Source organism: Oncorhynchus masou, chromosome 11 (genome assembly GCF_036934945.1).
Source record: "Oncorhynchus masou masou isolate Uvic2021 chromosome 11, UVic_Omas_1.1, whole genome shotgun sequence".
Taxonomy (NCBI): Eukaryota; Metazoa; Chordata; class Actinopteri; order Salmoniformes; family Salmonidae; genus Oncorhynchus; species Oncorhynchus masou.
In genome coordinates this window covers 30,779,883-30,793,526 of record NC_088222.1, presented here as the reverse complement: position 1 = coordinate 30,793,526, position 13,644 = coordinate 30,779,883, and the positions used below count along the sequence as shown (strand labels likewise).

At 43.6% G+C, this 13,644-nt stretch overlaps 1 protein-coding gene across 1 annotated transcript in view; it reads right to left on the bottom strand.

The window, feature by feature from the left end:
• Nucleotides 1-13,644, bottom strand: part of LOC135548505 (connector enhancer of kinase suppressor of ras 2-like) — a 46,784-nt gene that overhangs the window by 21,263 nt on the left and 11,877 nt on the right. Inside the window, exons 3-11 of the mRNA XM_064978186.1 lie at nucleotides 11,474-11,676; nucleotides 7,486-7,591; nucleotides 6,285-6,326; nucleotides 6,015-6,134; nucleotides 3,510-3,569; nucleotides 3,257-3,325; nucleotides 2,927-3,073; nucleotides 1,169-1,302; nucleotides 691-896 (exon numbers count right to left, since the gene is read on the bottom strand). Coding sequence (XP_064834258.1) covers nucleotides 691-896; nucleotides 1,169-1,302; nucleotides 2,927-3,073; nucleotides 3,257-3,325; nucleotides 3,510-3,569; nucleotides 6,015-6,134; nucleotides 6,285-6,326; nucleotides 7,486-7,591; nucleotides 11,474-11,676 — 1,087 coding nt within the window. The remainder of the gene's footprint in view (nucleotides 1-690; nucleotides 897-1,168; nucleotides 1,303-2,926; nucleotides 3,074-3,256; nucleotides 3,326-3,509; nucleotides 3,570-6,014; nucleotides 6,135-6,284; nucleotides 6,327-7,485; nucleotides 7,592-11,473; nucleotides 11,677-13,644) is intronic.

Below are 13,644 nucleotides of genomic sequence, written 5' to 3'. Positions count from 1 at the left end.
CATAACATACAACATTACAGACCTACCCAGGAACATCAAAGAGCTACAAACAGCCTATATTAACACCACAGTGACACAAACACTAACATTACAAACACATAAGGGATTGCATAGGAACAAGTGCACCACAGGCATCCTTCATCCAAACACACAGGCTTGGACTGGGTCATGCCATATGTGGGAGATTGACATCCCACATCCAAACACACAGCCTTGGACTGGGTCATGCCATATGTGGGAGATTGACATCCCACATCCAAACACACAGCCTTGGACTGGGTCATGCCATATGTGGGAGATTGACATCCCACATCCAAACACACAGCCTTGGACTGGGTCATACCATATCTGGGGGATTGACATCCCACATCCAAACACACAGCCTTGGACTGGGTCATACCATATCTGGGGGATTGACATCCCACATCCAAACACACAGCCTTGGACTGGGTCATGCCATATGTGGGAGATTGACATCCCACATCCAAACACACAGCCTTGGACTGGGTCATGCCATATCTGGGGGATTGACATCCCACATCCAAACACATAGCCTTGAACTGGGTCATCCCATATGTGGGAGATTGACATCCCTCATACAAATACACAGGCTTGGACTTGATCTTACCATACAGTATGTAGGGGGCTGACATCCCTCATACAAATATGCAGGCTTGGACTGGGTCATACCATAAGTGGGGGTGCTGTCTCTGCGGGCAGGTGGAGGTCCATGGTTCTGGTCGTACTCGTAGCAGTAGAGAACGGCATCCTCCTCCACCAGAGGAAAACGTCGGCGACACTCCTGGTCCAGGAAGGAGTTGGGGGACTCAGAGCCCTTGGCTACCGGGACTTCAGCTTGGAGGTCATCGTCACCTGGTAGATTCCCCTTGTCATCTCTGCAGCACAGATCATGGAGAGAGTCTGTTTGCCTATGGAGCATCGACTGCATAGGTAAACCTAAACAAACTCATATACTACAAGGCACATATATCACCCCTCAAAAGGGAACAAACTGACTAAATACACAGACTATCGTAATTACACAGGTAAAACCATTGTACAATATTTCACTGCAGTTAGCTTACTCACAACATATGAACAGTGACTACACTGTAATCCCTAAGGTAAGGCATACAGTATGTCATAGTGAGGCAGCTTGTGTGTGTACCTGGGGGTGTATGGTTCATCAGGGGGTGGGGGGATGAAGAGGTCCTGCAGAGCACAGCTGTCTCTCCTGGACTGGGTGCTCAGGGTACTGGTGGGCGTGGCCACACTGCTGCTGGGGCTCTGAGGGATGATGGGCTATGAGGAGAGAGATAAAGAGGGGGGAGAAGGGGGAGAGGCGTGGGGGGGTTAGTTTTCTGACATACTGCAGTGATGTGTAGTCTCGTAAACAGTTTAAGACTATGCTTAATCAAACCATTAGAGCTTCAATATGTGGAAATTCTTTGTTTCTCAGTTGGAGAATGGCTAGAGGCAGGGTTAGGGAATGGAACATATATTTGATCCTTTGCATTTGATGAACTATAAATTCAAAGCATAAGACAATAACGGAATCTTGATGCATGATGAAACAAGAGGGAGAGGAAGGTAAAGAGAGGAGAAGAGAGGTAGCAGAGAAGAGGTAAAGGAAAAGGTGAGGGGGAGGTGGGTAAGATGGGGGGGATCAGGAGGTGGCAGAGCTCTGATGCGCTCCAGTTGGTCAGGGCCCCAGGGGGAGGGAGGAAAACAGCACTTAGCCCAGCATGGGACTCAGAGGGGGGGCAGGGATGAAGTCACATATGCCCCTCACACACACACTTCCTCCATGCACCAGTTCAGATATAACACCTATATTACACATCATTTTGGGGCAGAATATGACACACAGACAGACACAGTAACAAAAACTCACTGCTTTACCGAGACCCACCAACATACCGTTCACTCTCATGATTGCATACTCACCGACACAATGCACAGACAGTCACATACTATGTACATGCAAAAGTTCACACACCATCTCAGTCATGAATCTACTGATAAGATAGAGGTATACCGTACATAAATCACCTCTCACTAAATGCCACCCTATTCCATATATACTATAAAGTAAGCACTATAAAGGGAATAGTGTGTTATTTCAGATTCGGCCACACGTACACTACCCAACCACTGCGACCTGTATGCTCTCGTTGGCTGGCCCTCGCTTCATACTCGTCGCCAAACCCACTGGCTCCAGGTCATCTACAAGTCTTTGCTAGGTAAAGCCCCGCCTTATCTCAGCTCACTGGTCACCATAACAGCACCCACCCGTAGCACGCGCTCCAGCAGGTATATTTCACTGGTCACCCCAAATGCCAATTCCTCTTTGGCCGCCTTTCCTTCCAGTTCTCTGCTGCCAATGACTGAAACGAACTGCAAAAATCACTGAAGCTGGAGACTCTTATCTCCCTCACTAACTTCAAGCACCAGCTGTCAGAGCAGCTCACAGATCATTGCACCTGTACATAGCCCATCTGTAAATAGCCGATCCTTCTACCTCATCTCCATACTGTATTTATTTATTTTGCTCCTTTGCACCCCAGTATATCTACTTGCACATTCATCTTCTGCACATCTATCACTCCAGTGTTTAATTGCTATATCGTAATTACCTCGCCACTATGGCCTATTTTATTGCCTTACCTACCTTAACTTACCTCATTTGCACACACTGTATATATATATTTTTTCTACTGTATTATTTACTGTATGATTGTTTGTTCCATGTGTAGCTCTGTGTTGTTGTATGTGTCGAACTGCTTTGCTTTATCTTGGCCCGGTCGCAGTTGTGAATGAGAACTTATTCTCAACTAGCCTACCTGGTTAAATAAAGGTGGAAAAAAACAACAACAAAAAACAAACACATTCATCAGTTGTGTGGAGGTTGAAAGTATTGTCATACTTGCAGGGCTAAGGGTTTCCATCTCATGTTCTTCAGTAGTGCTGGGGTGGATGTGAGTGTACTCTGTGGGCGCTTCTTCAGAGTCAGCATAACACCCCCGGGATCCCCGCGCAAAGAATTTACCAAGTTCTTCAACTGCCAGCCCACCTAGCGCCACACGCCAACAAACACACACACAAACACACAATGAAAAACACATGGGGCAACCTTTCACACAAGCATAGTAGTAATCATAGGGTAGTCATATACCAGTATGTAGACGTACAATGAGAATAAGATAAAGGGGATGGGCAGAGAGATAATGTAAGGTAATAAGAGAGAGAGTCGCACCACTGTCTGATGATTGACCTGGATGACTTCATCGCCTGCGTGGATTTTCTTACAGCGGTCAGCCAGAGACTTATGGAGAGGAAGACACATCACACAGCTATAAAAACAGATTGGCCTGATGCTGTTCACTGTCATTAATGGGATTCACTGTGACACAGACATGAGTGACACTTCTCCGTCTGTATCATAGGAGAATGATCTACATGCCAAATGGCTTCATAGCGCTGACTGAGCATGTTGAAGATTTACTCACTCCCTCTGTAGTTCCAGTGATGACATGCAGGCCGTCATATGTGGATTTGATGTACATGCCCTATAGAGAGACAGAGAGAGGTAGCTTACAGACATATCCTGACAAGTTCATACATCCATATTCAGTACATAACAAACACAGACGCAGAAATGAATTCAGTTTAAAAGAAACATATAACATCTCCGTAAATCCATATCGTATATATTCAATCGGTCCCTGTCAATCGTAGAGGCAAACAGACAAACGTACTAAAATGCTCAAGCCTGCCCTTTGATGGGCTGTAAGTGCATAACAAATAGACACACACACACACACACACACAGACACAGACACAGACACAGACACAGACACACACACACACACACACACACACACACACACACACACACACACACACACACACACACACACACACACACACACACACACACACACACAGACACAGACACAGACACACACACACACACACACACACACACACACACACACACACACACACACACACACACACACACACACACACACACACTCAGTGCATTTCAGTCTGAGTGAGATGAGAGTAAGAGGTTTATTTTTGTCCCATTCGGCCCACTCCTGTGTTCAGGTTATACTGTACTGTATGTGAAAAGCTCTGTGGCCCTCTGTGTGGCCTGTGCATATGTTTGTGTGTGGGGGTGGGAGCTTACAGCCCCAAGCAGGACAGTCATATCTAAGTGCAAGTCAGAGCAAACATGGAGGTTTTAGATAACAGTTTATGTCCACATATTGTACAGGAGAAATCTACTAAGTAAATACACTCGGAAAGTATTCAGACCCCTTCACCTTTTCCACATTTTGTTTCCTTACAGCCTTATTCTAAAATAGATTCAATTGTTCCCCCCCCCCATCAATCTACACACAATACTCCATAATAACAAAGCAAAAACAGCTTTTTAGAATTGAAAAAAAACAACAGAAATATCACATTTACATAAATATTCAAACTCTTTACTGAGTATTTTGTTGAAGCACCATTGGCAGCAATTTACAGCCTCGATTCTTCTTGGGTATGACGCTACAAGCTTGGCACACCTGTTTTTGGGGAGTTTCTCACATTCTTCTCTGCAGATCCTCTCAAGCTCTGTCAGGTTGGCACAGATATTTTCACAGCTATTTACACCGCTATTTTCAGGTTTCTCCAGAGATGTTCGATCAGGTTAAATTCCTCAATCTGGCTGGGCCACTCAAGAACATTCAGAGAATTGTCCAGAAGCCACTCCTGTGCCGTCTTGGCTGTGTGCTCAGGGTCATTGTCCTGTTGGAAGGCGAACTTATGCCCCAGTCTGAGGTCCTCAGTGCTCTGGAGCAGGTTTTCATCAATGATCTCTGTACTTCGCTCCATTCATCTTTCCCTCGATCCTGACTAGACTCCCAGTCCATGCTGCTGAAAAACATCTCCACAGCATGATGCTGCCACCAACATGCTACACCTTAGGGATAATGCCAGGTTTCCTCCAGATGTGAAGCTTGGCATTCAGATCAAAGAGTTCAATCTTGGTTTCATCAGACCTGAGAATCTTGTTTCTCATGGTCTGAGTCCTTTAGATGCCTTTTGGCAAACTCCAAGCGGGTTGTCATGTGCCTTTTACTGAGGTGTGGCTTCCGTCTGGAATAAAGGCCTGATTGGTGGAGTGCTGCAGAGATGGATGTCCCTCTGGAAGGTTCTCCCATCTCCACAGAGGAACTCTGGAGCTCTGTCAGAGTGGCCATTGGGTTCTTGGTCACCTCCCTGGCCAAGGCCCTTCTCCCCCGATGGCTCAGTTTGGCCAGGCGGCCAGCTCTAGGAAGAGTCTTGGTGGTTCCAAACTTCTTCCATTTAAGATTGATGAAGGCCTCTGTGTTCTTGGGGACCTTCAATGCTGCGTTGGTACCCTTCCCCAGATATGTGCCTTGACACAATCCTGTCTCGGAGCTCTACAGACAATTCCTTCAACCTCATGGCTTGGTTTTTGCTCTGACATGCAGTATCAACTGTGGGACCTTATATAGACCAGTATGTGACTTTCCAAATCATGTCCAATCAATTGAATTTACCACAGGTGGACTCCAATCAAGTTGTAGAAACATCTCAAGGATGATCAATGCAAACAGGATGCACCTGAGCTCAATTTCGAGTTTCATAGCAAAGGGTCTGAGTACTTATGTAAATAAGGTATTTCTGTTTTTTTTGTTTTGTTTTTTTTGCAAACATTTCTAAAAACCTGTTTTAGCTTTGTTATGGGGTATTGTGTGTAGATTGAAAAAAGTAATGTAATGCATTTTACAATAAGGCTGTAACATAACAAAATGTGGAAAAAGTCAAGGGGTCTGAATACTATCCGAATGCACTGGTTATAAGAGTTACCCATAATATTGATCTATTACCCAGAAAGAGTGCCTGTTTTGTATTTGTGTGAGAGAGAGAAAATAAGTACAAGGAACAATACCCAGTATGTACTGTATGCCTGAGTAATTGGGGAGTCTTACCAGTCCCTCAGTAGACTTGATGTTGGCCAGCTGAACTACCTCCAAATGGGCTGACTGAGACACCATCGGGTCAGAGGACAGAGAGATGATGTGATCACACACTCCAGATAGAGTCTTACACTGGAAAAGGGAAGGATGGTGCGAAGGGGAAAAGAGTGAACAGTGATTTTCGATCGATTAGGGATGAGTCGCCAGCCAATAACTAAATAATGGGGATTCTAATCCTGTTTGGATGTGTTGAAGGGAATTGAAATAAGTGGGCCCACTCACCACATGCAGAATCTTATTTTCGGTCTCATACACAGAACAGTCCTGAAATACAGAGGGCGATGGAGAGGCAGAGGTTACCACAGCACAATGTGTCAGAGAAGTGATTCTTATTCCAGTTATAACAAAGTGGCTATTTGCAAAGAACAGAAGAAGAGAGAGAGGTTCAGCACCAATGTCCCCCCCCCCCCCCCCCCAACACACACACACAAACAGTCCACCGTGAGTCACTCTGCCCTTACGGGGCCTGCATCCCTCGCTACCTCTCTCCACTCCTTCTCTCTCTCTACAGGCAGTATTTCTCTGCCATCAGATAGACTCTAAGGACAGCCACACACGGATGAAATCTCTGCTGCAATACCTGCTGCTCTTTTGGAGCACCTCCCCAGCCTTCGCCCAGACCCTCTCCTAAGTGGCATCGTTCCGCGAGGCCCCCTGCAAGGTCTAAGCAAGCCCCCCCCTAACAATCTCAAGCAATTCTATACATTTTGCCATGAGGCTGAGAGAAAAATGTGCAGTTTCATAACTAACCTTATGCTATCCTAAAATAAATCCACGAGGCTGAGAGAAAATGTTGCAGTTTTAAAGCTTTGTTCCTGTAATTCTAAACATTTTGCTATGGCTTATGATGTGTTCATTTGCTATCTGGGGGGTCTTGAGCTTTTGGGTGGACTGCGGGGGTGCGTCCTACACCACTGCCTCTCGTATGTGCCTGCCTGTCCTTGTGCCAATCCCTGCAGGACCCAGGGCTGAACTAACACTCCCTCCCTCCCTGCAGCCCTTCCCCTACAGTATCATGTCCTGCTCTAGTGAAGACGGATGCCTCTACACAGTGCCAGCCTTCCCCTATTTATATCTATTGGAACGCCTCAGCACTGTTCCCGCAGTATGAATTAGAGCAACACAGAGAAACACATCCTCCCAGCGTGCACACATACTGTATGGTAGGCATGCAGACCGTCATGCTCTTTACAAAAGGTAAGGCTACATTTGAGTAGCCAGAGGCTGTCCTCTCTCTATGGGCATGATGACACATATAGTCATTTCCAATAGCAGAGCAGAGCACACAGCTCCTGTGTTGACTAACTTAATTGAAAAAAGGCCTCTGAGAAATGTTTGTTTATAACCCAGTTTTGGGAAATAGTAACCGTGGTAATGCTAGCTCGTGGTACAGCTGTATATGGGACTGTGTTTGATGGCTTACCTGCTGTACAATCGTGGTGAGCTCTAGACACAGCTGAATCACATTGTTTCTTGTCATGGAGTAGTCTGCCACTGCTGCGAACGGAGACCTGAAAAAGAAGTAGCACCTGGAATTAACCATTAGATCATTCTTCATTCTAATCCCTTTGACTGGACAATCCATGTGGGTGAGTATGAAGTGTGTATCGTGTGCCATATTATATATGACAATGACAGGCATCTACAGTGCCCTCCCTAATTATTATAATAAAACAATGTAAAAGTGCATACTGTCAACTTTAAAAGGAGGTATTTTTATCCATATCGTGTGAACCGTTTATCAATTACAACACTTTCAGTGCATAGTTCCCCCATTTTATGGGACCAAATGTTTTGGGACAAATGCACACTTCTTTTTTTTTCATTTAACATTTATTTAACTAGGCAAGTCAGTTAAGAACAAATATGTTTCTAAACATTTCTACATTAATGTGGATGCTACCATAATTATGGATAATCCTGAATGATGAGTGAGAAAGTTACAGATGCACAAATATCATACCCCCCCCCCCCCCCCAAAAAAAAAAAAAAACTTTCTCACTGTAACTTTCTCACTCATCATTATTCAGTATTAGTTCAGGACTATCCGTAACCATGGTAGCATCCACATTAATGTAGACGTGTTTAGAAACATTCTATTCTTATTTACAACAAAAGTGACACAATACATTATTTACCATTTATTTATATTTGGCACCAAAATAATCTGAATCACAAACAAAACAAACAGCAAATGCATCCAACAAATTTGTAGTCAGAAGCGTGATGTAGTCATGGCGTGGTATGAATATGGGACCAAAAACGTAACTTTTTATTACTTGAATACACATATACTGTAATTAAATTTGTCACAAAACCTTTGGTGTCCTAAAATGTGGGGACTATGTACAAAAAGTGCCGTAATTTCGGAACGGTTCACCCGATATGGATGAAAATACACTCAAATTAAAGCTGACAGTTTGCACTTCAAACATATAGTCATTGTTTGAGTTTAAATCCAAACCTTTGGAGTATAGAGCCAAAAGAAGAAAAAAATGCACTGTCCCAATATATACTGAATGAAAATATAAACACAGCATGCAACAATTTTAAAGATTTTACTGAGTTACAGTTAATATAAGGAAATCAGTCAATTGAAAGAAATTTATTAGGCCCTAATCTATGGATTTCACATGACTGGGAATACAGATATGCATATGTTGGTCACAGAAACTTAATAAAATAGGAAGGGGCATGGGATTAGAAAACCAGTCAGTATTTGGTGTGACCATCATTTGCATCATGGAACGCGACACATCTCCTTCGCATAGAGTTGATCAGGCTGTTTATTGTGGCGTGTGGAATGTTGTCCCACTCCTCTTCAATGGCTGTGCGAAGTTGCTGGTTATTGTCAGGAACTGGAATACACTGTCATACACGTCAATCCAGAGCATCCCAAACATGCTCAATGGGTGACATGCCTGGTGAGTATGCAGAACTGGGACATTTTCAGCTTTCAAAAATTGTGTACAGATCTTTGCAACATGCTGAAACATGAGGTGATGGCGGCAGATGAATGGCACGACAATGGGCCTTAGGATCTCGTCACGGTATCTCTGTGCATTCAAATTACCATCAATAAAATGCAATTGTGTTCGTTGTCCGTAGCTTATGTCTGCCCATACCATAACCCCGCCACCGCCATGGGGGACTCTATTCCCAACGTTGCAAACACTCGTGTTCTGCGGTTGTGAGGCCGGTTGAACGTACTGCCACTCTCTAAAAAGACGTTGGAGGTGGCTTATGGTAGAGAAATAAACATTAAATTCCCTGGCAACAACTCTGGTGGACATTCCTGCAGTTAGCTCCCTGAAAACTTGAGACATATGTGGCATTATTGTGTGACAAAACTGCACACTTTAGAGCGGCCTTTTATTGTCCACGTCACAAGGTGCACATGTGTAATGATCATGCTGTTTAATAAGCTTCTTGATATTTTACACCTGTTAGGTGGATGGTTTATATTGGAAATTGAGAAATGCACACTAACAGGGATGTAAACTAAATTTGAAAGAAATAAGCTTTTTGTGCGTACGGAACATTTCTGGGATCTTTTATTTCAGCTCATAAAACATAGGACCAACACTTTACATGTTGCGTTTATGTTTTTGTTCAGTGTAGTATATGACGCTGGAATTATTCAGTTCTTATATTGCGGTGCAAGTCGAGGGAATCAAACTAGTTATGCAGAAAAAATACATTTTTGTTTACAGCATATCTTAATACATCCACCCACACACCCGTACACACATACACACACACACACACACACACACACACACACACACACACACACACACACACACACACACACACACACACATACACACACACACACACACACACACACACACACACACACACACACACACACACACACACACACACACACACACACACACACACACACACACACACACACACACACACACACACACACACACACACACACTGTCTGGCAGCATCTCACAGAGGACCTGAGGAGGAGAAACAGCAGCACCTAACAGACACGCTCTCTCATGGCCAACCTCTCAAAACAACACTTACATAAAAGCTTACTCATCTTTTGTTTGTCAGCTGATTGCTAATGGAAATTATGTAAGGACATCAACTTAGTCATGTTTGAGTGGTCAAAATCAAATCAAATGTTATTTGTCACATGCTCAAAATACAACATGTGTAGACTTTACAATGAATTGCTTACTTACAAGCCCATAACCAACAATGCAGTGTCTTCTCTGTATACATCAATGATGTCGCTCTTGCTGCAGGTGATTCTCTGATCCACCTCTACGCAGACATCACCATTCTGTATATTTCTGGCCCTTCTTTTATCGCTGCGTTAACTAACCTCCAGACGAGCTTCAATGCCATACAACTCTCCATCAGTGGCCTCCAACTGCTCTTAAATGCAAGTCAAACTAAATGCATGCTCTTCAACCGATCGCTGCCCATACCTGCCTGCCCGTCCAGTATAACTACTCTATTGATCACTCAAGAAGTGAGTCCTAGATGACAGCCTAACAGACTGTAGCTGGAAAGGTAGCAAATCTAATACGAGAACACTGACTGACGTAGACGAATCTCCAGAGTGAGATGAACCTCTCAGACCACGTGAACCTCTCACACGACGACCCGGAAGAATCTACAAAGGACAATGGCGACATCGACTGTGCAAACCAGAGCCTCACCAGCTCAACTATCGAAGCCAGCTTCACGTAAATACAATGCATTGCTTTTCCCAATGAGCTATCGTTAGTGGCATATGTATTTATGTGAGAATAGCTTTCCAGGTCCAATAGAGACTCATGTTCCTTAGTCTTCCTTCCAAAACCCCCTTCTCTTCTCTCTGAATCTATCATGTTATAACCAAACTGTTTTTGTTCAGTCCACGAGGGACGGAATTTACTGTTTAATGTTATTATGTATTGTACATTCTGTAATTGTTGAATTAGTTAGTAAGTAAATAATTGAGCCAATTTGTGTATGGATGATTCATAAGTAAAGGCTGGGTTCGTGCAGATAACCAAGACTTTGCCGACGTTCAGATAAGACTGATATTAGGTCAAGAATAATTACTATATAAAATAACTAACTATAGTAACTAACTAACTAACTATATAAACTAATACTTCTGTGGTGCCCCAGGTTATTAAAGAGTACATTTTTGTTGCATGATTTAACTCAATCACGTAATCAATTCATGTTAGGTAATCGATTTGATAAAATAGCATGTCATATTAAAGAATTCAGAGACATGACACACTCTATGGGTTGAGGCAAAAATAGTGTACTACATAGAGAAGTGTGTGATTTGAAAAGCAACCTATGAAAATAGTCTGGGTAGAATAGTGTGCCTGAGCATGTATGCGTGTGATTGTGTGTGTACTGTAGCTCAATGCAAATCTCACCTATCCAGCCATGCCAGCAGGCTCTTGGCTGCAGCGATGAGGTCCACCACAGAGGTGAGGAAGTCATTGGGCAGCTTGCGGGCGGCACGGCCGTCATAGTGACCACTGCGACGCCGCCCTGTGATGAAGTTCTGCAGGTTCTTGGCTGAGGCATTAAGCTTATGGGATAGAGTCTTCAGATTCTCTGTCTCCAAACCGTAGTTCTGAGTGAGAAAGAGAGAGAGGAGAGGGAACATGATTTTTTTGGTTTTGGTCGATTCTTTTTGTCGTTATAATTTGTTGATGCTTTCTGTTGTTTTATGTTTCTACAGAACCCTCAGAAAGAGGTGATGTTGTGTCTCAATGGGTCTCAAGTGGTTTTACCCTGTAGATATAAATTCCAAAAAAACAAAAGCAATGTCACAGCCAATATTATACACAATTACAGGAAGTCGACTGCCACAGGTGCATTTCACCAAAGGAGATCTTCACTATAGTGTGTGAAGAATGAGTGCACACTAACCAGTGAGTCACATCCTGTACATGTGAAGGCAACTAAAAGAGAAAATGAAAGGCTACTCAAATCAAATCGACGTTTATTTGTCACATGCTCCGAATACAACAGGTGTAGACCTTACAGTGAAATGCTTACTTACAGGCTCTCACAAATAGTGCAAAAAAACATATTAGGTATAACCTTCCCCAAGAGCTGTAAATATACTGTATGATAATGTTGTTGAGATAAACAAGTCTACGGTAATTATAAAAACGCTCCCTAAACTCCCTTGTGCGTAAGCACTGTTCACACTGTCGTTCAAAGGAAGTGATTGTGGCATAAACAAATAATTCACTCTAATGTTTCTTTCCATGCAGGCAGTGAAAGTACAGGGATTAAAAGTGTGGTAAATAAAAAGTCAGTCGTACTGGCAGAGGCTCATAGGGATTCCTGCCCGCCTGCTTACGCCTGCCTCGCTGTGTGACAAACATGTGAGGATCTAACAGAACCAGTGATCCATCAGACACACCCCCACTCTCCCTCCAGCTGTCACCTCGCATGTGTGGGGAAACCAGAACACTCATTATGCACTACCCACAATGCCCCCTATGTACGTGGAGGTCTGTGGGCTTCTGTCATGCCAGTGTCATGACTGTCCTGTGAGGATCCAAATAGGTCAGATCAGCTTTGCAATAAATAACTTAAAGCAGACCCCCTCTCACCTGTAAGTGGGGGTTAACACCTCACGTCCTGTTGTAAATCAAGGACAGAACACTCAGACATCCCTCTCCAAATTCACCCAAGGAAAGACTTTTCTAGCTGAAACTCTAACACGTTCAAAAGTAACTACTAGAAACAATTTTTCTAACATTGAACGTTGGGAATGGACAGAGGCGACCTAAAAGAACACTAATGTCATTTGTGATGTCATTAAAAATGTTATAAAAGAAAATACTGTAACTTGAAAATTATACACACTACATGAATGAGGTTTCCATTCTCTGCCGTGTGTATGCTATATGAAAAATAATGATAGTATTTTTGCTAAGAGCGGGTTGTGATTTTAGAAACTGTAAGAAAAAATTGTTTCCATAACTGTGCACAGTAAGTAATCACCGCCTCCTTGAGTGAGGTCAGAGTGCGTGTCAGCCTGACGGAACTGCCCCTTTTGAATGAACTCACGTTTAAAGTGGTTTGAGCTCTGAATCTTAACACGAGGAAGAGACGATGAAGTTACTTTCCGGACAATCACTACTAGCTGTCCTAAGTAAAGTATCTAGAAATGTGAACTTAAGTGGGACCACTCTACTACTCTTTACAAGCCATCGTAGTACGCTACTCCCATTACTCCATTGGGAACCATCAACACGGCTGGCTAGCCTGTCTTCAAAGAAGCTTCTTCCAGAGCGAATGGAAGGAAAATGAACTTGTAGTTCAGGACTAAACGACAAGTCACCGGATACCGGACGACAAGCAGAGGAGAGCAACAGAGAAAACCCTTTTGGAAATCAGAGCCTTAGAAGCGTGCCGTGAAAAGGTCCAACCCCCTTTCCAAGGCGGCCCGTTTAGGAGAGATACACGGCGAACCAAGGCATTTTCACGTTAATACATTCATGATTTCTTACTCCAAGCGGGCGGCGGTTCGTGTGCAAAGTATATGATTACTGTGAGAGTAGTTTCTAAATTGACCAACGTT